Raw genomic sequence first — 27239 nt, 5'->3', positions numbered from 1 at the left:
ACCCTTGGCCACTACTGATCTATTTGCTATCTCTGTAGTTTTGTCTTTTCTAGAAAGTCGTATAGTTGGAACTGTACAGTATGTAATCTCTCAGATTGGCTTCTTTTACTTAGTAATATGCATTTAAGGTTCCTTTATGGTTTTTTTTTTTTGTCTAGATAGCTCATTTCTTTTTAAGATTATATTCTATTGATGTGGATACTATTTAGTTGTATAGGTGTATCAAAGATTATCCATTACCTATTTAAGGGCATCATTGTTGCTTCCAATATTTGTCAATTATGAATAAAGCTGCTATAAACATTCACGTGCAGGTTTTTTTGGTATATTTAAGTTTTTAGCTAATTTGGGTAAATTGCTGGATAATATGGTAAGAGTGTATTTAACTTTGTAAGAAACTACTAAGCTCTTCTAAGATGACTGTACCATTTTGCATTTTAACAAGCAATGAAGGAGAGTTCCTGTTGCTCCCCATCTTTGTCAGCATTTGGTGTTGTCAGCGTTTGGATTTTAGCCATTCTAATAGGTGTGTAGTGGTATCTCATTGTTTTAATTTGCAATTCTGTAATGAACTGATGTTGAGCATATTTGCTTTTTGTATATCTTCTTTGGTAAGGTGTTCAGTTTCTGCCCATTTTTTAGTTGGGCTATTTGTTATTGTTGAGTTTTAAGTGTTCTTTGTGTGTTTTGGATGCCACTCCTTTATCAGATATTTGTTTTGCAAATATTGTTTCTCAGTCTATGGTTTAGCTTTTCATTCTCTTAGCGGTGTGTTTCACAAAATAGAAATTTTAATTTTTATGAAGTTCAATTTACTGATTTTTTCTTTTGTGAATCATTCTTTTGGTGTTGTTTCTAAAAACTCATTGCTAAACCCAAAGTCACCTGGATTTTCTCCTGTGTGTTTTTCTATAAAACTCCTGAAAGTTTTATATTTTTGTATTTTATATTTACATCTAGACACATTTTGAGTTAGTTTATGAAAGGTGCAAGGTCTGTGTCTAGATTATTTATTTTTGCATGTAGATGTCCAGTTGTTCCAGCACCATTTGTTGAAAAGACTGTCTTTTTTTTTTTTTTTTTGAGATGGAATTTCACTCTTGTTGCTCAGGCTAGAGTGCAATGGTGCAATCTCAGCTCACTGTGACCTCCACCTCCTGGGTTCAAGTGATTCTCCTGCCTCAGCCTCCCGAGTAGCTGGGATTACAAGCAGGCACCACCACGCCCTGCTAATTTTGTATTTTTAGTAGAGATGGGGTTTCTCCATGTTGGTTAGGCTGGTCTCGAACTCCCGACCTCAGGAGATCTGCCCACCTCGGCCTCCCAAAGGGCTGGGATTACAGGCATGAGCCACCGTGCCTGGCCAGGACTATCCTTTCTTGATTGGATTGCCTGCAATCCTTTGGCTATATTTGTGTGGATCTATTTATAGGATCTGTATTTTATCCCACTCATCTGTCTCTTCTTTCACCAATACCACACTGCCTTGATTACTGTAGCTTTGTAAGTCTTGAAGTAAGATAGTGTTAGTCCTCTGACTTTGTTCTTGAATATTATGTTGACTATTCTGGGTCTTTTGTCTTTCTATATAAACTATAGAATCAGTTTGTTAATATCCATGAAGTAGCTTGCTAGGATTTTCACTGGGATTGCATTGAATATATAAACCAAGCCGAGAATAATTGATATCTTAATATTGAGTCTTCCTATCCACGAATATTGAATACCTCTCCATTTATATAGCTCTTTTTTGATTATTTCATTAGAGTTTTGTAGTTTTCCTCATAGAGATCTTATATGTATTTTTTTGGAATTATGCTTATGTATTTAATTTTTTGCAATGCTACTGTAAACAGCATTGTGTTTTTTATTTCAAATTCCAATTGTTCTTTGTTGGCATATAAAAAATCAGTAGACTTTTGTATATTAATGCTGTATCTTGCAACTTTGCTATGCTCTAAAGACTAAGTTTTAAGAGACTTAAAACTAAAAATATAGTATGCATTAAATTCTCTCTTATTCATGGATAGGAACACACACATATATATTGAGTAGAGGTATACACTGATAAGAGAGATGTTAATGAATATTATTAGAACTGTCAAAATCTTGCTCTCTCCCCCTCCCCCTCCCCCTCCCTCTCTTCGGTCTCCCTCTCCTTCTTTCTTCGGTCTCCCTCGGTTGCCGAAGCTGGACTGTGCTGCCCTGATCTCAGCTTGCTGCAACCTCCCTGCCTCGGGCTCCTGTGATTCTCCTGCCTCAGCCTGCTGAGTGCCTGGGATTGCAGGCGCGCGCCGCCACGCCTGACTGGTTTTTGTATTTTTGGTGGAGACGGGGTTTTGCCGTGTTGACCGGGCTGGTCTCCAGCTCCTGGCCTCCAGTGATCTGCCCGCCTCGGCTTCCCGAGGTGCTGGGATTGCAGACGGAGTCTCGCTCGCTCAGTGCTCAATGTTGCCCAGGCTGGAGTGCAGTGGCGTGATCTCGGCCCCCTACAACCTCCACCTCCCAGCCGCCTGCCTTGGCCTCCCAAAGTGCTAAGATTACAGCCTCTGCCCGGCCGCCACCCCGTCTAGGAAGTGAGGAGCGTCTCTGCCTGGCCGCCCATTGTCTGGATGTGAGGAGCCCCTCTGCCCGGCCGCCCCACCTGGGAAGTGAGGAGAGCCTCTGCCCGGCTGCCATCCCGTATAGGAAGTGAGGAGCGTCCCTGCCTAGCTGCCCATCGTCTGGGATGTGAGGAGCGCCTCTGCCCGGCCGCCCCGTCTGGGAGGTGAGGAGCGCCTCTGCCCGGCCGCCCCGTCTGGGAGGTGAGGAGCGCCTCTGCCCCACCGCCACTCCGTCTGGGAGGAAGTGAGGAGCGCCTCTGCCCGGCCGCCCCTTCTGGGAAGTGAGGAGCGCCTCTGCCCAGCTGCCCCGTCTGGGAGGTGAGGAGAGCCTCTGCCCGGCCGCCCAACGTTTGGGAAGTGAGGAGTGCCTCTGCCCGGCCGCCCCGTCTGGGAAGTGAGGAGCGCCTCTGCCCGGCCGCCCCGTCTGGGAGATGAGGAGCGCCTCTGCCCGGCCACCACCCCGTCTGGGAGGAAGTGAGGAGCGCCTCTGCCCGGCCGCCCCATCTGGGAAGTGAGGAGCACCTCTGCCCGGCCGCCCCGTCTGGGAGGTGAGGAGCGCCTCTGCCCGGCCGCCCCATCTGGGAGGTGAGGAGTGCCTCTGCCTGGCTGCCACCCCGTCTGGGAAGTGAGGAGCGTCTCTGCCCGGCCGCCCCGTCTGGGAAGTGAGGAGCACCTCTGCCCGGCCGCCCCGTCTGGGAAGTGAGGAGCGCCTCTGCCCGGCCGCCCCGTCTGGGAGGTGAGGAGTGCCTCTGCCTGGCCGACCATCGCTGGGATGTGAGGACCACCTCTGCCTGGCCGCCCCGTCTGGGAGGTGTACCCAACAGCTCTGAAGAGAAAGCGACCATTGAGAATGGGCCATGATGACGATGGTGGTTTTGTTGAAAAGAAAAGGGAGAAATGTGGGGAAAAGAAAGAGAGATCAGATTGTTACTGTGTCTGTGCAGAAAGAAGTAGGCATAGGAGACTCCATTTTGTTCTCTACTAGGAGAAATTCTGCCTTGGGATGCCGTTGATCTATGGCCTTGCCCCCAGCCCCCTGCTCTCTGAAACATGTGCTGTGTCAACTCAGGGTTAAATGGATTAAGGGCGGTGCAAGATGTGCTTTGTTAAACAGATGCTTGAAGGCAGCATGCTCTTTAAGAGTCATCACCACTCCCTAATCTCAAGTACCCAGGGACACAAACACCGTGGAAGGCCGCAGGGACCTTTGCCTAGGAAAACCAGAGACCTTTGTTCATGTGTTTATCTCCTGACCTTCTCTCCACTATTATCCTATGACCCTGCCACATCCCCCTCTCCGAGAAACACCCAAGAATGATCAATAAATACTTAATTAAAAAAAAAAAGGAGAAAAAAAAAAAAAGAACCGTCAAAATCTTGGAACACTCAACCCACCCTATTTGAAACCAATAGAAAAATTGGAGACATTATTTGATTAGGGAGTAAAGTTTAGAAAAGTTAAGTAATTTACCCAATTCAACTTGGATTTGAATCTACATCCATTGCCCACAAAGCCCATTTCTTTCCATTATATCACCCTGTCTATTTTAGAAAGGCACAATTCCTTTGATGGCATGGAAAACCAGAGGCAAGAAGATAATTTGGGGCTATTAAAATAATGCAGGAGAGAAATAATGATAGCCTATCCTAAAACATTGGCCTTAAGGGTTGAGACAAAGGTTAGAGTCAAAACACAGATGGACAGGACCTAGTGACAAATGAATTATAGAAGTCTGAGGAAGGAGTAAAATATGATTTCTAGTTTTCTGTCTTTAGAAATAAGGTAGAAAACGCTATTATGACTGCGAAAGAAAATACAAGAGGGGGATAGGTTTGGGAGGGAGATACATTAGGTCATGCAGATGATTTTGAGACATTCAGTAAGTATCTGGAAATATGGATTTAGCACTCAGGAGACTACTTGAGAATAACTGGAGAGACTCATTTGGGATTTGCCAGTATTTAGTAATAATAAAATAACATTAAGGATGGGCGCAGTGGCTCATGCCTGTAATCCCAACACTTTGGGAGGCTGGAATGGGTGGACTTGTGGTCAAGAGTTTGAGACAGCCTGGCCAACATGGCGAAACCCCATCTCTACTAAAAGTACAAAAATTAGCCAGGCGTGGTGGCACACACCTGTAATTCCAGCTACTTGAGATAGGTTGTGGCAGGAGAATTGCTTGAACCTGGGAGGTGGCAGTTGCAGTGAGCCGAGATTGTGCCACTGCAATCCAGCCTGGGCAACTGAGAGACTCCATCTCTAAATAATAAAAATAATAATAATATTAAAGAGATTGGAAGCCTGGAGCACGTGCCATTGTTTGAGTTGTGAAAGAAACGCTAAACAGAGAGAGGCCGGGTGTGGTGGCTCACGCCTGTAATTCCAGCACTTTGAGAGGCCAAGGCGGATCACTTGACGTCAGGAGTTTGAGACCAGCCTGGCCAACATGGTGAAACCCCGTCTCTAATAAAAATACAAAAATTAGCCGGGCATGGTGGCATGTGCCTGTAGTCCCAGCTATTTGAGAGGCTGAGGCAGGAGAATTGCTTAAGCCTGGGAGGCTGAGGTTGCAGTGAGCTGAGATCGTGCCACTGCATGCCCGCCCAGGTAACAGAGGTGACAGAGGGAGACTCTGTCTCAAAAAAAAAAAAAAAGAAACAAACAAACAAAAAACAAACAGAGCTGCTAGAAGAGAACCAGGAAAGAGAGAGTCTCAAAGGCCAGCAAAGAAAATTATTAAAAGAAAGATGGATCCTATGAGGAAACATTCAAGGAATTTGTGGTTGGCCAGACTAGACTGGCAAAGAAAGTTTGAAGGCTGATTTCTAAATTCAAAAAGTACATAAAGCATTTTAAAGAGATGAAAGCTAAATAGATATTTGTTATGATGGGAGAGATTATAAAAATTTCAGAGCAATAAAACTCTGGAAATGGAAATGAGAGCTGTTTTGTGTTTTCTAAATCTGGAAATCTGAAACAGACTAGAGTTTTAGCTGTGCAGAATGGGGTGATTGAACACTGAACCCCCAAGAATCCTTCTAGTTCCATTAGTCTAGAATTCTGTGGGTAATTGTGATGGTGTCAGACTTGGTTCTGTTTCATGGCTCCATCAGACAGGTGTGGTATGGATAAAGATCCTATCCTCGGGTCAAGTCCTGGATATGGACCATAGAGGATTACATTTTTATTTTCTTGATATTACTAGCCATGTAACTGCTAAACAGGTAATTTTTACAATGCTGGCAGTAAAGTGGTACATTATCTGTAAGTAATATGCTACTTTAGCCTGTTGGTTAGCCTCCCCACTTCCTGATGAAGTTTACCTCCAAAGTTTTCTTTTTTTTTTCTTTTTGAGGTGGAGTTTCCTCTTGTGGCCCAGGCTGGAGTGCAGTAGTATGTTCTTGGCTGACTGCAATCTCCGCCTCCCAGTTCCAAGTGATTCTTCTGCCTCAGCCTCCTGAGTAGCTAGGATTACAGGCATCCACCATCATGCCCGGCTAATTTTTGTACTTTTGTAGAGATAGGGTTTCACCATGTTGGCCAGGCTGGTCTCGAACTCTTGACCTCAGATGATCCACCCACCTCGGCCTCCCAAAGTGTTGGGATTACAGGTGTGAGCCACCACGCCCAGCCACCAAATTTTTCTTGACTGTAGAGTCTCTGTTCTTTCTCACCCCACTGGTCTTTTCCTTCTAACTTACTTTAAGCCAAATATCCTGCTTTGTACATTATCCTCAGTGCCTTTTGTTCATACTCAGTGTTTTCTAGTTCTTGTGGCCAAAATTTGTTTTATTTTATTAAAAAAAATTGTGGGTACATAGTAAGTTTATATATTTACTTGTGGCCAAAATTTTTAAGCAGCTAATAATCTCATGAGGGTTCAGTTCTTGGAGGGCATCATTTGGACCATATTTTATGCACTTGATTTCATTGTTGTGTCTAAGGTAACTTTTGCTTTGAATTTGAAACTGGATGCAAACCCAGTATATATATACACATTACCTCAGCTTCCTAATCCCTGACCCTCCTAGCCTCTCTCCATCTGAGCTGTTATATTTACCCCTATCCAAAGACATGTTTTTCACTCTGTTATTACCACTGATAATGGCCTGGCCAAATCCTATGGTCTTTTGATTTTTTTCAGTGCTCATCCTTTTATGATGTCTAAGTTATATTTGATGCTTTTTGATATATTTTATGGTTTATCAAAATATATTTGGTTTGATATATTTCATGCATCCTTCTCTCAAACTCTTCCCCTCTTTGACTTCTATTACATGGTTCTCTCACCTCTACCCACTACTTCTTTCTTTTTTTTTGAGATGGGGTCTCGCTCTGTCACCCAGGCTGGAGTGGAGTGGTGTGATCTTGGCTCACTGCAGCCTCCACCTCCTGGGTTCAAGGGATTCTCCTGCTTGAGCGTCCCAAGTAGCTGGGATTATAGGCATGTGCCACCACGCCTGGCTAATTTTTATATTTTTAGTAGAGATGAGGTTTCACCATGTTGGCCAAGCTAGTCTCGAACTCCTGACCTCAGGTGATCTGCCCACCTCGGCTTCCCAAAGTGCTGGGATTACAGGTGTGAGTCACTGCACCCAGCCTGCCCACTACTTCTTTCTTTGGGAGCCTAGTTACTGTCTTCCCCATGTGGATCTCCTTCCTCTGGCCCTCTTCACTTGAGGCCTAAACATCGGCATTTGCTTTTTATTCTCCTTGTGGTTTTTCTCTCCTCTCTAATATGTGCTGCATGTCACCATCAGGTGAGTCCCCAGTTTTCACCATTCATTCATTCATCAAACCACTGTGTGGTTTTTCTTGTAGTTTTTTTTTTTTTTTTAAACAGAGTCTCACTCTGCCACCCAGGCTGGAGTGCAGTGGTGCTATCTTGGCTCGCTGTAACCTCTACCTCCTGGATTTAAGCAATTCTTCTGCCTCAGCCTCCCAAGTAGCTGGGATTACAGGTGCATGCCACCATGCCTGGCTAATTTTTGTATTTTTAGTAGAGACAGGGTTTCACCATGTTGGCCAGGTTGGTCTTGAACTCCTAATCTCAAGTAATCCACCTGCCTTAGCCTCCCAAAGTGCTGGGATTATAGGAATGAGCCACTGCACCCGGCCTTTCTTGTGGTTTAAAAAAAAAATTTTTTTTTAAATTTATCTAATTTATCTAGCATGGTTTCTTTCACTGGGTAGATGCCTCACATAATCCATTCAAGGAAGATCACTTAGTCAATTTAAAAAAACCAATATCTTTGCATACTGACGGAAACACTGACAGTATGTATGGAGGCCATATTTCCATATCAGGCCATGCTGGCTTGAACAGACTCGATGAGAGCGAGATCCCTGCCCAAATTTTTGCAGGTGGCTCCAGTAGAGCTGATGGTGACCTATTTTGATTTCAGGAGGGCAATGAGGCAAAAGGCCAACAAACAATATTGAGCACCTCTTCTGTACAACACTAAACTATGCAAGGAAAAATCTCCAAAAGACTAACACATGATCTGAAAGAATAGATAGGCTGAAGAGGTGGACACTCTTGACTTGATCAAGTTTGCATTTAGAAAGATCACTTAGGCAGTGGCGTAGAGAAAGGAGTGGACATAATGGGAGTATGGACAAGAGAAGGAGCAGTGGGAATGAGGAGAGATGGACAGATTTGAGCCATATTTAGAAAATGGATTGGGAGGCCGAGGCGGGAGGATCATGAGGTCAGGAGATTGAGACCATCCTGGCTAACACGGTGAAACCCTGTGTCTACTAAAAATACAAAAAAAAAATTAGCTGGGCGTGGTGGCGGGCGCCTGTAGTGCCAGCTACTCGGGAGGTTGAGGCAGGAGAATGGCGTGAACCTGGGAGGTGGAGCTTGCAGTGAGCCGAGATCACGCCACTGCACTCCAGCCTGAGTGACAGAGGGAGACTCCATCTCAAAAAAAAAAAAAAAAAAAAAGAAAAGAAAAGAAAATGCAATCAGCAGAAGGTAGGGAACAGGGATATTAATTCATATTTCTAATAATAATTCTGGCTGATGTTTACAGAGCAAAGAAAGAAAGATTATGTCTAAAAATATAAGCAAAGCTGAAAAAAGAAAACCTGGGGTCTTTTTAAAGGATTAACTCAGTTGGGCAAATTTAATTATGTGTGAAGTCATAAAAAGTTTACTGAGGTTTTTATTTATTTATTTATTTATTTATTTATTTTTGAGACAGGGTCTTGCTCTGTCACACTGGCTGGAATGCAGTGGTGTGATTGATCTTGGCTTATTGCAGCCTTGCAGCCTCAACCTCTCAGGCTCAAGCAATCTTCCCACCTCAGCCTCCAAAGTAGTTGGGACTACAGATGCTGCCACCATTGCTGGCTAAGTTTTTGGTATTTTTTTGTAGAGACTGGGTTTCACCATGTAGCCCAGGCTGGTCTCTAACTCCTGGTCTCAAGTGATCCTCCTGCCTCAGCCTCTCAAAGTGCTGGGATTACAGGCATGAGCTACCATGCCTGGCCTGTATCTTTTTCTTACTCCTCCATCTCAAGGCCTTCTCCTGCCCTCCTTACCCATTTCAGCAGTGTTGCTTAATTACCTCCCAATGTGACATTCTGCTTCCCCCGAAATATTCCTGGTTCAAGCCTTGGTCATTTCCATTTCCCATTGTTATCCCAACGTGGAATGTGCCTCATTTCTGGCAGTCTGTGCTTTTTACTTTCTTCCATGAAGACTTTTCAGGTTAATTCCTTACTGATTTCTCCTTTTCTGTTCATCCCATGTTCAGTAATCCTCCCTATTTCACAGGGCTGTTGAGACTAAATGAACTGATATCTGTAAAGTACTTAGCACAATGCCTGGCAAAGGGTAAGTATTCCACAAATTATAGCTATTAATACTATTCTGTTACTATTTTATTTTCTAACCACCCAGTACAGGGCTTCACTCAAAACAGGAGGCTAGTGTAGATCGTTAGAATGCTCATTTTATGCCAAACTGAGTATAAACCACAGGGTTTACTTGATGGCAGAAACAGAACTATCTCTGGTAGGTTCATTTTTGGTCACCACATTTTAAGACAGCAGATTAAACAGTAATAGTTTAACTTCCATAAATATTATATTCATTTCAGATGCTTGGAAATCATAAGATTCTGTGATATAGTTCTTAAAATGAAGTAAAGTCAGTATAAAAGCCATCAAGAGCCATTTCTGGCCAGGCGCAGTGGCTCATGCCTGTAATCCCAGCACTTTGGGAGGCTGAGGCAGGTGGATCACTTGAGGTCAGGAGTTTGAGACCAGCCTGGCTAACATGGTAAAACCCTGTCTCTACTAAAAAATTAGCCAGGTGTGGTGGTGCGTGCCTGTAATCCCAGCTACTCGGGAGGCTGAGGCAGGAGAATCACTTGAATCCAGGAGGCAGAGGTTGCAGTGAGCCGAGATCGAGCCACTGCACTCCACTCCAGCCTGGGCAACAGAGCGAGACTGTCTCAAAAAAAAAAAAAAAAAAAAAAGTCATTTTTTATACTTTCATTAGCAATCAATTTTTTTTTTCACCATTTTATCTGTATGCTTCTTAACAGAAAACTGTTTTGGGGAAATCAAGATCCTATTCGCCCTGTTTCCCAGGGTGCTTTGAAGGCTCAGCTGACCAAAAGACTTGAGAACCTTGCCCAGCCCAAGGAAGTTTCCTGCCACTATGTACCTAACAGGTTAGTGTCTGTGTGTTATCATGTTACTTTATCAGGAGGTTTTTTGTTGTTGTTGTTTTTTGCTTTTTGAGACAGAGTCTCGCACTGTCACCCAGGCTGGAGTGCAATGGCGTGATCTTGGCTCACTGCAACCTCCGCCTCCCAGGTTCACGCGATTCTCCTTCCTCAGCCTCCCAAGTAGCTGGGATTACAGTCACACACCACCACACCCAGCTAATTTTTTGTATTTTTAGTAGAGACAGGGTTTCACTATGTTGGCCAGACTGGTCTTGAACTCCTGACATTGTGATCTGCCTGCCTTGGCCTCCCAAAGTGCTGGGATTACAGGCGTGAGCCACCATGCCCGGCCTTTATCAGGAGTTCTTAGGAAAAACGGACATAGAACTTTTATCTAAAAGCCACAAATTGTTCAACGTGCAGTCAAAATTTATTGAGAATTAGGGATTCTATATCTGTTTCCAATCTGATGCTACAGGTAAGCTTTTCCAGAGCAAAATCTGATATTTAACTATTGCAGACTTGTAATATCTTATAATGCTTTGGTTTATGAGGATTAAAAAAAAATGAAGTGAAGGTGTTATACAAGGATACTTCCAGAATTAGGAAGACATCTCTTCAAGATATCATTGAAGAATTCTACAGAAGCCATTATTTTTTCAAGTTAGGGTCTCCAATTTTAGAATTAAAGACACTGTAGAAGTTCAAGAGATACCTGAAATCACCTGTTGCGACTCCTGCCGAGGACTGGCCACTCCTTACTCTAAGTTCTCCTCACCTTGGCTTCAGTGATACTGTCCGTCCTGGCTTCCCTCCTATCTTCTTCACCTTGCCCTCTCAATATCCTTTGTGGGTTTCTCTTTCTTTGCCATTGTTGCCCAATGTCCTGTCCCTGGCTTCTTTCTCTTCCTGCTCTAAACTCTTCCCAAAGGTGGAGTTGTCCTCTCATAGGAATTTTGCCTCCATTCTTGTGGTGGTGACCTCCAATTCCTGTTCCCAGCCTAAACCTCTCTCCTTATCTCAGAAGTATTGACTTCCTCTGTGGGAAGGTGCTACAGGAATCTCCAACTCAACAAGTTTGTATCATTTTTTAAAAAATTGAGATGATGTCTTGCTATGTTGCCCAGGCTGGTCTCGAACTCCTGGGCTTAAGCAGTCCTTCTGCCTTAGCCTTCCAAAGTGCTGGGATTACAGATGTGAGCCACTATACTTGGCCAGCATGTTTGAAACTGAATTACTTTTTATATTTTGGAGACAGAGTCTTGCTCTGTTACTCAGGCTGGAGTGCAGTGGCCTGATCTTGGCTTACTGCAACCTCCACCTCCTGGGTTCAAGTAATTCTCTTGCCTCAGCCTCTCCAGTAGCTGGGATTACAGGTGTTAGCCACCATGCCTGGCTACTTTTTGTATTTTTAGTAGAGACAGAGTCTTGCCATGTTGGCCAGGCTGGTCTCAAACTCCTGACCTCAAGTGAGCCACCCACCTGGGCCTCTCAAAGTGCTGGGATTACACGCATGAGCCATTGTGCCTGGCCAGACCTGCTTTTTAATCTAATGTTGAGGTGGATATTTGCTTCAGAATGATATTTACAGGCTACAATCATTGGTGTATTTATTTACTTGCACAAGTTTATTCAAGAAGATGAATTAAATAATATTTTCAAATTTCTTAATGAAGATCACTTCATTTTTTTGAACACAAGAATGCCAGTTGTACATGATTAATTTTATCTTCTTTCTAGAAAATATAGAAATGATCTTTGCATGTTTGGTGACATTTTATCATTGTGTTTGGTGGCATGTTACTATTAAATTTAATTCAGCAAATATTTTGCTACAACAGAATACCTGAAGCTGGGTAATTTACAAAGAGAAGAGGTTTATTTAGCTCATGGTTCTATAAACAGAGAAGTATAAGAAGCATAGCGCTGGCATCTGCTTGGCTTCTGGTGAGGGCTTTTCATGCTACTTCATAACATGAAGAAGAAAGTCAATGGGAAAGCAGGCATGTGCAAAGAGGGAAAACCAATGGGCATCCTGGTTTCATAACAACCCATTCTCATGGGCACATTCCTGTTAAAACTAATCAAGTCTCAAGAGAGTGAGAACTCACTCACTACCAAGAATGGCACCAAGCCATTCATGAAGGATCCGTCCCCATGACCCAACACCTCCCATTAGGCCTCAACTCCCAACACCACCATACTGGGAATCAAATTTCTTTTTCTTTTTTTATTGAGATGGAGTCTTCTTCTGTTGCCCAGGCTGGAGTGCCTGGATTAAAGTAATAACTAAGAAGCCTTTGGAGTTGAATAAAGAAGAGATTATATTTATTTTGGAGGGATCAAGGAGGAGAAAAAAGCTGAATTTTCCCTTTCCCTATTCTCTCTTCCTAAAAGTATCCTAAATTTTCTTATGATTTCTTCCAGAAAAAAATAAGTAAAATTATGCACATATGTATCTTTTGCCCTTTCTTTTAAAAAAAAAAAGCAAAAGGAATCTTTAGTGTGTGTGTGTGTTTATATGTGGTTTCTTTCTGGTAAAATCCTTGATCTTCTCTCCTTTAAAATGTGTTCCCCAGACTTGAGCCATCAATATATTGTCTTCACAAGCTGCCATATTTGTGTACCATTAAATTATTTATTCAGTATTTGTATTTAAATGACATGTGTCTAGTAAAACTCAATACCACTCACTCCCTCTAAATTCACTCAAGTGCTACCTAAAACCATTTGGAATACCATTTGCGGTATATGTGCATCACATTTGCTTCATATTATTTTAGACTTTTCCCTTATATCTTTATTTTACTTAATTCTGTACTGTATAATAAGAATATATTTTAAAAGGCAACAAAAATCTACTGTAGGCTTACAATTCAGAGAAACAATTTTGTCATATTTTCTTCTAGTCTTTTTTTTTTACTATGTGTGTATTTAACATATATAGCCTATTTAAAGATTTTGAGATAATAAATATATAATTTATATAGTGCTTTTTGTGCTTAAAAATCCTTTTAAACTTTTTTTTTAGGAAGAGTAGATAATTTATTAAGCAGGTAATTCTTCTATTGTTAGAGATATAGTATATTTCCAATTTTGTAGCATATGTAACGTTCTTGTGAATGAACTTACTTGTGCATGAAACTTTCATGAATTTTTAATTATATCCATGAACTTGATTGCATGAGTTAATTACTGCGTCTAAAGGTAAGAAGGTTGTTAAGGCTTTTTTTGTTGTTGTTGTTTTGGTTTTTTTGAGACAGGGCCTCACTGTGTTGTCACCCAGGCTGGAGTGTAGTGGCGTGATCTTGGCTCACTGCAACCTCTGCCTCCTGGGTTCAAGATATTCTCCTGCCTCAGCCTCCCGAGAAGCTAGGACTACAGGCACATGTCACCATGCCCGGCTAATTTTTTTTTTTTTTTTTTTTTTTTGTATTTTTAGTAGAGATAGGGTTTCACCATGATGGCCAGGCTGGTCTCAAACTTCTGACCTCATGGGATCTGCCTGCCTTGGCCTCCCAAAGTGCTGGGATTACAGGTGTGAGCCACAGTGCCTGGCCTGCTGTTAAGGCTTTTGATGCTCATTATGAATTTGCTTTCGATGCTTACTGGTTGAATGATTTAAGCTAAGTTAGCTCTCTGAGGAAAGACTGTTGGGGGAGGGGAAGGAGATGGGTACAGGCAGTGAGGGAGCTTAAAGTAACAAGAAAAGGATGAAGATATTATTATTTACCTGAAGTTTGGTTTCAGATAAAATACTAGTTTAAGGTGGCCATTTCTCTATCCCTTTCAATATATAACTTTAGTAAAAAGTTAACGAACTTTTTCTGGAAAGGGCCAGATAGTAAAGTTAGCCACACAGTCTTTGTTACAACTACCCAACTCTGCCATTATAGCACCAAAGCATCCATAGACATTATGTACACTGAGTATGTATGTGATGCAATATAACTTTAGAATTCTTGCATCTATGTCCATGAGGGATATTGATTTGTAGTTTTCTTGTACTTTGTCTGGTTTTGGTATTATGGTAATGGTGTCCTCATAGAATCAATTGGAGAGTATACAGACTTGGTATTTATTGGTATTTAAATATTTAGTGGAATTCTCCAATGAAATCATCTGGGCCTGGAGTTTTTTGGTGAGAAGGTTTTTAAACTATAAATTTTATTTTATAGATACAGGGCTATTCAGATGACCTATTTCTTTCTGAGTCAGCATTGGCAGTGTGTGCCTTTCAGATAGTTTATTAATTTCATTGAAGCCACAATGTGGAAATTTTTTTTTTTTGAGACATGATCTCGCTCTGTCACCCAGACTGGAGCGCAGTGGCATGATGGCTGCTCACTGCAATCTCCACCTCCCAGGCTCAAGCGAACCTCCCACCTCAGCCTCCCAAGTAGCTGGGACTACAGGCACGGCACGCACCACCATGCCCAGCTAATTCTTTGTATTTTTAGTAGAGAGGGAGTTTCACCATGTTGGTCTGGCTGGTCTTGAACTCCTGACCTCAAGTGATCCACCCACTTTGGCCTCCCAAAGTGCTGGGATTACAAGCGTGAGCCACTGCACCCAGCTCATTTATTAATTTCATCTGTTTTGAAATTTATTGGCATACGGCTGCCCCGTCTGGGAGGTGAGGAGCACCTCTGCCCGGCCGCCCCGTCTGGGAGGTGTACCCAACAGCTCGGAAGAGAAAGCGACCATCGAGAATGGGCCGTGATGACGATGGCGGTTTTGTTGAAAAGAAAAGGGGGAAATTTGGGGAAAAGAAAGAGAGATCAGATTGTTACTGTGTCTGTGTAGAAAGAAGTAGGCATAGGAGACTCCATTTTGTTCTGTACTAGGAGAAATTCTTCTGCCTTGGGATGCTGTTGATCTATGGCCTTGCCCCCAGCCCCCTGCTCTCTGAAACATGTGCTGTGTCAACTCAGGGTTAAATGGATTAAGGGCGGTGCAAGATGTGCTTTGTTAAACAGATGCTTGAAGGCAGCATGCTCTTTAAGAGTCATCACCACTCCCTAATCTCAAGTACCCAGGGACACAAACACCGTGGAAGGCCGCAGGGACCTTTGCCTAGGAAAACCAGAGACCTTTGTTCATGTGTTTATCTGCTGACCTTCTCTCCACTATTATCCTATGACCCTGCCACATCCCCCTCTCCGAGAAACACCCAAGAATGATCAATAAATACTTAATTAAAAAAAAAAAAGAAAGAAATTTATTGGCATAAAGTTGTTCATATATTTTCTGACTTTTCTTTTGATATCTATCCAACCTCCTGTGATGATCCCCTCAACCCCTTATTTCTGGTATTGGTAGGTTGTGCCTTCTGTCTTTTTTTGCTGTCATTCTGGCTAGAGATCTATGAGTTTTTGGTTCCATTGATTTTCTCCATTATTTTACTGCTTTTTATTTCATTGATTTCTCCTCTGATCTTTATTATTTACTTTCTTCTGCTTCCTTTGTATTTTATTTGCTTTTCTTTTTCTAGTTTTTTATGGTGGAAACTGAGATCGTTGACTTGAGACCTTTCTTATTTTTTCTGATATAGTCATTAGTGTGATGCATTTTCCTCTAAGTATTGTTTTAGCTGCATTCCACGAATGTTGATATATTGTGCCTTAATTTGCATTTAGTTGAAAATACTTTCTAATACCCCTTTTGATACCATGTTTGAGCCATGGATATTAGATGTATATTATTTAGTTTCCAAAATATATGGGGGATTTTCCAGATGTCTTCCTATTGATTTCTAATTTAATACCACTATGGCTAAAGAACATATTCTGCATTATTTTAGTCCTTTCAAAATTATTGAAACTTTTTTTATGTCCCAGATTATGATCTTTTTTGATAAATGTTTGGTGTGCATTTGCAAAGGATGTGTATTTTGCTGTAATGGGTAAAGTGTTCTATAAATGTCACTTAGGCCAAGTTGGTTGGTAGTCTTGTTCAAGTTATCTATACATCCTTACTGATATTCTGTTTACTTACTTGTTCTATCAGTTATTATGATGGCATATTGAAATTTCTGACCATAATTGTGGATTTGTCTATTTCTCCTTGCAATTCTATTGGTTTTTACTTTATGTACTCTGAAGCTCTGTTACTAAACGCATAAAACTTTACAATTACAGTTGAGCATCCCTAATAAAAAAATCTGAAATCCAAAATGCTCCAAATCCAAAACATTTTCCGTGTTGACTGGAAAGTTACATACCTGACCTTGTGTGATGGGTCATGGTCAAAACCCAAGCACACAGCACACAGTTTATTCATCATCCATAAGGGAAAGTAGATGCTCCCAGTCACCTTTCTGCACTCCCATGCAAGGACATCCATGAAAGTTAATAAAATGGTTCAATATATACAAACCTTGTTTCAGGTAGAAAATTATTTGAACTATTATATAAAATTACCCTCAGGCTATATGTATTTGGTAGATTTGAAACATAAATGAATTTTGTGTTTAGACTTGGGACTATTTCCAAGATATCTCATTATGTATATACATATTTATTCCTCAATCCAAAAAATTCAAAATCTGAAACACTTCTAGTCCCAAGCATTTTGAATAAGGGATACAGTTAACCCCTTTATTATTACAAATTGACCCTTTTTATCATTGGTAACATATGTTTTACTCTGAAATCTACTTTGCCTGTTGTTAATACATCTATTCCAGCTTTCTTTTCATTATTGTTAGCATGACATATATTTTTTATCCATTCACTTTTAACCTATTTGTGTCTTTACATTAAAAGTACATTTGTTATAGGCAAATGTTGGTTTTTATCCAATCTGATAATCTCTGTTTTTAAATCGAGATATTTAGGTCATTTACATTTACTGTGATTACTAATATGTTCAGGTTTAAAGCTACCAACTTGCTGTTGTTTTCTGTTTATTCCATCTTTTTTCGGTTCCCCTTTCCCCTCTTTGTTGCCTTCTTATTTATTTATTTGCTTATTTATTTATTTGAGATGGAGTTTTGCTCTTGTTGCCCAGGCTGGAGTGCAGTGGCACAATCTCGGCTCACTGCGACCTCTGCCTTCCGGGTTCAAGCAATTCTCTCGCCTCAGCCTCCCAAGTAGCTGGGATTACAGTGCCCACCACCACGCCTGGCTAATTTTTGTATTTTTAGTAGAAACGGGGTCTCACCATGTTCGCCAGTCTGATCTTGAACTCCTGACCTCGTGATCCACCTGCCTTGGCCTCCTAAAGTGCTGGGATTACAGGCATGAGCTACTGTGCCCGACCTGTTGCCTTCTTTTAAATTAATAATTTTTTATTATTTCAATTTATCTTCTTTATTGGCTTATTCACTATAACTTTGTTTTTTAGTTTTAGAACTTTAGAACTTATAATGTGCATCTTCAACTTATCACAGTCTATCTTTCTATCTTTAATTTATACTACTTAATGTATCGTGTAAGATTCTTTTTCTTTTTTTTTTGGCGGAGTTTTGCTCTGTCATCCAGGCTGGAGTGCAATGGCTCAATCTTGGCTCACTGCAACCTCTCCCTCCCGGGTTCAAGCGATTCTTCTGCCCCAGCCTTCCAAGTAGCTGGGATTACAGGCATGCGCAACCACATCCAGCTAATTTTTGTATTTTTAGTAGAGACGGGGTTTCAGCATGTTGGTCAGGCTGGTCTCGGACTCCCGACCTTGTGATCTGCCCACCTTGGCCTCCCAAAGTGCTAGGATTACCGGCATGAACTACTGTGCCCGGCCTAGTGTAAGATTGTTATAATGGTATATTACCATTTCCCTACTTCTGGCCTTTGTGCCACTGTAATCATACATTTTACTTCTATAAATCTTACAATATATTATTATTATTTTTGCTTTAAATAGTCAAATCTTTTAAGGAGATTTTTAAAATAAGAAAAAGTGTTTTATATTTACCCGCATTCTTACCATTTCCCATACTCTGCATTCCTTTGTGTAGATCTATTAAATCTATACATTTCATTTTGTATTTTTCTTCTTCCTGGAGGACTTTCTTTAATAATAATTTTTTTAAATTAAGATGGAGTGTTGCTATGTCACCAGGCTGGAGTACAGTGGTACGATGTTGGCTCACTGCAACTTCTGCCTCATGGTTTCAAGTGATTCTCCTGCCTCAGCCTCCCAAGTAGCTGAGATTACAGGTGCGCGCCACCACGCCTGGCTAATTTTGATGGTTTTTTTTTTTTTTTTTCAGTAGAGACAGGGTTTCAGCATGTTGGCCAGGCTGGTCTCGAACTTCTGACCTCAAGTGATCCACCACCTCTGCCTCCCAAAGTGCTGGGATTACAGATGTGAGCCACCATGCCCAGCTTATACTTCTTTTAGTCCAGGTCTGCTGCTGATTAATTCTTTCAGCTTCTGCATATCTTAAAATTCTTTATTTCACTTTCATTTTGAACTCTATTTTTGGTGGGCATAGAACTCCAGATGGACAAATATTGCCTCACTATCTCCATTATTTCTGATGAGACTTTGACTGTTATTTTGCTTTAATGATTTTTCTCTTTGTCTCTGGTTTTTAAAAATTTGATTGTCATATATCTTAATGTTTTTTTCTTAATGTTTCTTCTGTTCGGGGTTCATTAAAATTGGATCTTTAAATTTACGATTTTCATCTAATTTGGAAAACTTTCAGTTATTATTATTTCAGATATTTTTTCTGCTTCTCCTTCTTTGCGGGTTCTAGTTAGATGTATTAGACTGCTTGAAGTTTTCCTACAGCACATTGAATCTGTTTCCTCACCTCTGTGTTTTATTTCTCTCTATGTCTTCATTAATCTTTTCTTCTACAGTGTAATATTTGTCTCACCCAGAGTATTTTTCATCTCATCCATTGTAGCTTTTAATCTCTAGAGGTTCATTTGGGTATTTTTATGTTTTGTGTCTACTTAGCATGCTCAATCTTTTCTTTGCCTTCTTGAAAATACGCAATACAGTCACAATAGCTGTTTTAATGTTCTTGCCTACTAATTTTATAATATATCATTTCTGCGGCTGTTTCTAATGATTGATTTTTCTCATTATGGGTCATAATTTACTGCTTCTTTGCATACCTGGTAGTTTTTGATTGGGTACCAAATATTGTGAATTTTACCATACTGGCTCCTGGATGTTTTTGTATTCCTATAAATATTCTTGAGCTTTGTTTTGGGATGTAGTTACCTTATTTCTAAACAGTTTGATCTTCTGAGGTTTTCTTTTTTTAAAAAAAAATAGCTTTATTGTGATTAATTCACTTACCAAATAATTTGCTCATTTAAGGTATATAATTTAGTATAAAAGTATAGTGGCTTATGCCTATAATCCCACTCTGGGAGGCTGAAGTGGGAGGATCGCCTGCGCTCAGGAGTTAAGACAAGCCTGGCAACATAGTGAGACCCCATTTCTGTACTGAAAAAAATTAAAAATGAAAAATTAAAGTGTATAAATTAGAGTTGGGTAGTATGTTCACAGGACTGTGTAACTATCATCAAAATCTAATTTTAGAACACTTTGTCTTCCCTAAAAGAAATATTAAACTCATAAGCAGTCAATTCTTATTCCCCTTCAACTTCTCCAAGCCCTAAGCAACCACTAATCTATTTTCTGTTCCTATAAATTTACCTATGCTGGTAATTTCATATAAATGGAATCTTACAATATGTTGTTCTTTGTGACTGTCTTCCTTTGCTTAGCACAATATTTTCAAGATTCGTCTGTGTTGTAGCATGTATAAGTACATTTGTTTTTATGGCTAAGTAATCTTTAATTGTATGGCTTTGCCACATTTTATTTATCGATTCATCAGTTGTTAGACATTGGCCTCTTTTTACGTTTTGGCAAAAGTAATGCTGCTATGATCATTTGTGTACAAGCTTTTGTGTGAATGTATGTTTTCATTTCTCTTGAATATATAGCAGGAGTTGAATTGCTGTTTCACATGATAACCCTATATTTAACTTTTTGATGAACTGCTAGACTGTTTTCCAAAGTGACTGTATCACTTTATAATCCCACCAGTAATGAATGAGAGTTCCAATATCTCCACATCCTTACCAACACTTGTTATTATCATTTTGATAAAGCTGTCCTCCTATGTGTGAAGTAGTACTCATTGTGGTTTTGATTTGCATTTCCTTAATAATTTTTGATGTTGAACATTTTTTCATTTGTTTATTGGCATTTGAATACCTTCTTTGAGGAAATGTTCATCCAAATCCTTTGTCCGTTTTTGAGGCTTGCTTTTAAGTTTTTTTTTAAAAAAACGGGACTGGTGGCTGGGTGTGGTGGCTCATGCCTGTAATCCCAGTACTTTGGGAGGCCCGGGTGGGTGGATCACTCAAAGTCAGGAGTTTGAGACCAGACTGGCCAACATGGTGAAACCCTGTCTCTACTAAAAATACAAACAATTAGCTGGGTATGGTGGTAAGCACTTGTGGTCTCAGCTACTCAGGAGGCTAAGGTGGGAGGATCACTTGAGCCTGGGAGGTCGAGGCCATGATTGCATCACTGCACTCCAGCCTGGGTGATAGAGTAAGACCCTGTCTCAAAAAAAAAAGTTACTGGAGATGTCTTTATTCTAGGGATAAACCCAATCCCTATTATTCTGTCATGCCTGGAAGTGGAAGTCTCTTCTAAGTGCTTTAATTTACCAAAGTATTTACTTTAAAAATATTACCATTTGTATTTCATGACCCAAGGATTTATGCTGTAATACTAAGTGAAAAATTGGAACATAAAACTGTATATATACTGTCATCCTACTTTTATTTTAAAATGTTTATTCCTTAAACATACCAAGATATTTCCCATCCCAAGGCCTTTTTCTCATTTTCTCCTCTGCCTAGAATGCTTTCCCCATTTTTAAGTCACTGAGAGGTTTTGATCCTTTAAGTCTCAGCCTAGGTCTCAGCTTTTCACAGAGACCTTCCCTGACTATTCTCTTCAGCATAACTTTCAACATTCTCATGAACCTACCCAGGAAGCCTCTATCTCTGCTGAATAGTTGATGCCTTCATAGTACTCACCACAACTACTTACAGTTATGTGTTACTTAATGACAGGGCTATGTTCTAAGAAATGCATCCGTAGGTGATTTAGTTGTTGTACAAACATCATAAAGTGCACTCACACAAACCTAGATGGTATAGCCTACTACACACCTGAGCTATATGGTATAGCCTGGTGCTCTTGGGCTACAAAGCTGTGCAGCATGTTACAGAATACTGTAGGCAATTATAACACAATGGTAAGCATTTGTGTATCTGTGGGCGGCAAGCCACCCAGGCGCCGAGGCAAGAGACAGAGGACACGAGCTGTTCAAGTATAATAAAATATAAACAAGAATAGTTATACCAGATATAGGTCTTAGAGATGATTATATATGACTATCATTAATCATTAGTTGGTAGTAATTACTCTTTATCTCAATATTATAATAATCCTCGCTCTACAATCATAACCTAGGAAAAGCCAGGCCATACAGAGATAGGAGCTGAGGGGACACAGTGAGGTGTGACCAGAAGACAAGAGTGTGAGCCTTCTGTTATGCCCGGACACGGCCAGCAGAAGGGCTCCTTGGTCTAGCGGTAACGCCAGCGTCTGGGAAGATGCCCGTTGCCAGGCGGACCATGGTCTAGCGGTAGCGAAAAGTGTCAAGGAAAAACACCCGCTACTTAGCAGACCGGGAAAGGGAGTCTCCCTTTCCCCGGGGGAGTTCAGAGAAGACTCTGCTCCTCCACCTCTTGTGGAGGGCCTGACATCAGTCAGGCCTGCCTGCAGTTATCCGGAGGCCTAACCGTCTCCCTGTGATGCTGTGCTTCAGTGGTCACGCTCCTAGTCTGCCTTCATGTTCCATCCTGTACACCTGGCTCTGCCTTCTAGATAGCAGTAGTAAATTAGTGAAAATACTAAAAGTCTCTGATATGCAAAAATAATGGCGTAAGCTGTCTTTCTCTCTGTCTCCTCTCTCTTTCTCTGCCTCGGCTGCCAGGCAGGGAAGGGCCCCCTGTCCAGTGGACACGTGACCCACGTGACCTTACCTATCATTGGAGATGACTCACACTCTTTACCCTGCCCCTTTTGCTTTGTATCCAATAAATAACAGCACAGCCAGACATTTGGGGCCTCTGCCGGTCTCCGCCTCTTGGTGGTAGTGGTCCCCCGGGCCCAGCTGTCTTTTCTTTTATCTCTTTGTCTTGTGTCTTTATTTCTACACTCTCTCGTTGCCACACACGGGGAGAGACTCACTGACCCTGTGGGGCTGGTCCCTACATGTATCTAAACATAGAAAAGGCACAGAAAGCTATGGTATAAAAGATAAGAAATGGTACACCTGAATAGGACATTCTCTAAGAATGGAGCTAGTGGGACTGGAAGTTGTTCTGGGTGGGTCAGTGAGTGAGTGGTGAGTGAACATGAAGGCCCAGGACATGACCGCATGCTACTGTAGACTTTATAAACACTGTACACTGAAGTTATACTGTTTATGAAAAAAATTTTTCTTTAGTAATATATTCACTTTAGCTCACAATAAGCTTCTTTTTTTAAACTTTTATTATGTATTTATTTATTTTTGAGACAGGCTCTTGCTCTGTCACCCAGGCTGGAGTGCAGTGGCACAATCTTGGCTCACTGCAACCTCCCCCTCCCAGGTTCAAGCGATTCTCCTGCCTCAGACCCTCGAGTAGCTGGGACCATAGGCATGCGCTACCACACCCCATTAGCTTTTGTATTTTTAGTAGAGTCAGGGTTTCGCTATGTTGGCCAGGCTGGTCTGGAACTCCTGAGCTCAGGTGATCCACCAGCCTCAGCCTCCCAAAGTGCTGGGATTACAGGTGTGAGCCACCGCGCCTGGCCTTTACTTTATAAGCTTTTTAACTTAAAAAAAATAAAAACCTTTTTGACTCTTTTATAATAACACTTAGCTTAAAACACAAACACATTATACAGCTATCCAAAAATATTTTTTTCTTTATATCCTTATTATTATTATTTTTTAATCCACGGGACTCAGCTTGATATATATCCTTGTAACATAATTTTTTTTTCTATTTTAAAATATTTTAAACTTTTAAAACTTTTTTTTTGCAGAGGTCTTGCTCTGTTGCCCTTACTGGAGTGCAGTCATACTCGGCTCACTGTAACCTCAGTCTCCTGGGCTCACACGATCCTCCCACCTCAGCCTCCCAAGTAGCTGGGACTACAGGTGTGTGCCACCACACCTGGTTAATTGTTTTGGATTTTTTTGGTAGAGACAGGGCTTTGCCACGTTGCCCAGGCTGGTCTCAAACTCCTGGGCTGAAGCAATCCGCCCGCCTGAGCATGGTGGCTAGCACCAGTAATCCCAATGCTTTGGGAGGCCAAAATGGGAGAATAATTTGAGGCCAAGAGTTCAAGACCAACCTGGGCAACATAGTAAGACCCCCATCTCTAAAAAAAATTAAAAAAATTATCTGGGCATAGTGGCACATGCCCGTAGTCCTAGCTACTCAGGAGGCTGAGAGGGGAGGACTGCTTGAGCCCAGGAGTTTGAGGCTGCAGTGAGCTATGATCACACTGCTCTCCAGCCTGGGTGACAGAGCAGGACCTGGCAGAAAAAGAAGGTACAAACAAACATTAGCCTAAGCCTACAGAGGGTCAGGATCATTCATATCACTATCTTCCACCCCTACATCTTGTCTCACTAGAAGGTGTTTAGGAGCAAAACATGCATGGAGCTGTCATCTCCTATGATAAAAGGCCTTTTTCTGAAATACCTCCTGAAGGACCTGTCTGAGGCTGTTTTACAGTTAATTTTGTTTATAAGTAGAAAGAGTACCCTCTAAAATAACAATAAAAATACATAAACCCGTAACATATAGTAGATACATAAACCAGGAACATAGTTGTTTATCATCACCATCAAGTATTATGTACTGTTTAAAACTGGATTTTACAGGGAAGTTAAAAAAAAGTATTATGTACTGTACATAATTGTATGTGTTGGTAGGTTTGTTTACAGCAGCATAACCATAAACATGTGAGTAATGCATTGCGCTATGATGTTATGATGGCTACAACATCACAAAGCAATAGGAATTTTTCAGCTCCAGTACAATCCAGTATAATTGTTGTATAGGTGGTTCATTGTTGACCGAAAGGTCATTACATGGTGCTTGACTGTATTTTACATTTGGTATTCTCCCCTTGACATAGAGAACAAGCTGCAAGAAAGCGGTGATTATCCTATTCTCCACTCTCTCCTAGTGAGTGCTCCTAACACAGCACCTGGTACTCAATAAGTATTTTTTGAGTGTATAAATAGAGGGAAAAAAGACTCAAATTATTCCAAGATATTACCCATTACTATCTCTGAATGGTGGACTACTATATGCTTTTTGTTTCTCTCTCTTAAACTTCTTTATTTTACAAGTTTTGTATACTGAATATTTGTCTCTTTTACAATGAGAAAAATGCAGTGTACTCTATATTAAAATAATATTTGAGGCTGGGAGTGGTGACTCACACCTGTAATCCCAGCACTTTGGGAGGCTGAGGCGGGTGGATCACCTGAGGTCAGGAGTTCGAGACCAGCCTGGCCAACGTGGCAAAACCCTGTCTATACTAAAAATACAAAAATTAGCTGGGGGTGGTGGTGCACACCTATAATTCTAGCTACTTGGGAAGCTGAGGCAGGAGAATTCCTTGAACCCAGGAGGTGGAGGTTGCAGTGAGCCGAGATCGTACCACTGCACTCCAGCCTGGGTGACGGAGCAAGACTCCATCTCCAAAGAAAACAACAACAACAACAAAAAAAACTGAGTACCTGCTACGTTGACAGCGCTGTGAGACTTGGATGCGTGGATGACTCTGGGAGGAGGAGAAGCACATAAGGGCAGCAGCAGTACATTCTGTTAATATGCAGCATCTATAAGGAAAAGATACACAAATATGAAATTTAAAATTAATATACAAGTTGATTAATGGAATCATTTGAATAGTGCTTTGTGAATTATAAAATAACATATACACTTGTCTTGTTTAGTCTTCATAATCACCATACATTGTTTATTTTCTCCATTTTATAGAACACCTATGTACTTCTAGGTGTTGGCAGCATAAGGCATAAGTATTATGGTCAGTACAGATTTTCCTGGCATTTGGTGGTTGCCATTCCCACCTGAGAGAATGTTGAGTAGCAATTGTCTCTGTTGTCTTCTTTTTTTTGTATCTCTCACTCACTGCTTGGGCCTTTACCCTCAGCTCTACTGTCCAAGCACATCTTGCCTTTGTGCCGCTCATTGGCTGCATAATCACCTTCTTCCCAACCACTGTGGCCCCCTTGCCTGAGTCTAAGGTCTCCGCAGTGTGCCCTATTGTTCAAAATCACCACTTCCTTCTGTTTCTCTAATTCCCAAATGGAACCGCCATTTCCTTCAAAAGGCCAATCCCAGGTAGGGGCTGGAGGTTTCCTGCGTGTTTAAGCTGGGCTATGTGTGTGTGTGTGTGTGTGGGTGGTGAGTCAGTGCAGTCGGGCAGTGGAGTCAGGGCTGGGCAGCCTCCAGCCCCCTCAAAAGATATGTGTGATGGTGTGGACAGGCCTCAAGACTGGGTGGTCGCAAGCAAGGGGGATACAGTCTTATATGCAGATTGAGGCTTACAAGACACCAGTTCAGCCTAGATGTAAAGGATGTTTACAGCTGCAACCAGCAGACAAGAGGCCTGGGCAGAGGGATGCAGATCTGTATCTGTGAACGTCCTAAAGGAACAGAGGTCCTTGTAATAGAAGCAAAAGTGGGACTGCAATTTGAGTTAACATTGGGTCTGGGGGCGCAGTCAATGTCACTTCCTTTTCCACTGATGATGTATTTTGATAAGGAAAGATTGAAGGGCAGGGTTGATAAGAAGAACAATGGTGGCTGGGTGTGCTGGCTTATGCCTGTAATCCTAGCACTCTGGGAGGCTGAGATGGGAGCATCACTTGAGCACAGGCATTCAAGGCTAGCCTAGATAATATAGCGAGCCCCCCATCAGTACAAATACAAAAGAACTAGCCCAGCATGGTGATGCAAACTTGTAGTCCCCCCTACTCAGGAGGCTGAGGCAGGAGCATTGCTTGAGCCCAGGAGTTTGAGGCTGCCGTGAACCATGATTGTGCCACTGCACTTCAGCCTAGGCAATAGAGCAAGATCCTGCTTCTAAAAATAATAAATAGACAAATAAAAGAAGAACAATATTATTATTTATCCTAAAAAATCATAGTTAACGAGCCCCAATAATGATTACTCTGTGCACATCAAGTAGAATGTATTCCTAAACTCAGTTATCTAGCAAAGTATCAATATAATTCGTCCTATAAAATAGAAATGTAGTAAAAAATTTTATTTATATAGATGCTAAAGGAAGTATTTGGTTTTAAAAGCAGCAAATTTTCTCTTCATCTGTATATCTTTTGGTCTATTTGGAAAATGTAATTGCCAGGCATGGTGGCTCATGCCTTTAATTCTAGCATTTTGGGAGGCTGAGATAGGGGTATTGCTTGAGCCCAGGAGTTCAAGACCAGCCTGGGGAACATAGTGAGACCCCATGTCTACGAAAAAATTTTAAAAAGTTGCTGGGCATAGAGGCACATGCCTGTGATCCCAGCTACTCGGGAGGCTGAGGTAGGAGGATCACTTGAGCCCAGGAGGTTGAGGCTGCAGTGAGCCGTGTATGACCCTGTCTCAATTGAAAAAAAAGATGTCGGCCGGGCGTGGTGGCTCATGCCAGTAATCCCAGCACTTTGGGAGGCCGAGGCAGGTGGATCACGAGGTCAGGAGATCAAGATCATCCTGGTTAACACAGTGAAACCCTGTCTCTACTAAAAATACAAAAAATTGGCTGGGCGTGGTGGTTGGCGCCTGTAGTACCAGCTACTCGGGAGGCTGAGGCAGGAGAATGGCCTGAACCTGGGAGGTGGATCTTGCAGTGAGC

General features: G+C 41.5%; 1 protein-coding gene across 4 annotated transcripts in view; it reads left to right on the top strand.

Annotated features, from left to right (window-relative positions):
- SPMAP2L (sperm microtubule associated protein 2 like) overlaps positions 1 to 27239 on the top strand; it is a 79555-nt gene that overhangs the window by 22153 nt on the left and 30163 nt on the right. For all 4 annotated transcript variants that reach the window (XM_054484674.1, XM_054484676.1, XM_054484677.1 and 1 more), the window contains one exon: positions 10167 to 10295. In XM_054484674.1, coding sequence (XP_054340649.1) covers positions 10167 to 10295 — 129 coding nt within the window. The remainder of the gene's footprint in view (positions 1 to 10166; positions 10296 to 27239) is intronic.

This window comes from Pongo pygmaeus, chromosome 3 (genome assembly GCF_028885625.2).
Source record: "Pongo pygmaeus isolate AG05252 chromosome 3, NHGRI_mPonPyg2-v2.0_pri, whole genome shotgun sequence".
Classification (NCBI taxonomy): domain Eukaryota; kingdom Metazoa; phylum Chordata; class Mammalia; order Primates; family Hominidae; genus Pongo; species Pongo pygmaeus.
This window is presented reverse-complemented; position numbering and strand designations above follow the sequence as displayed.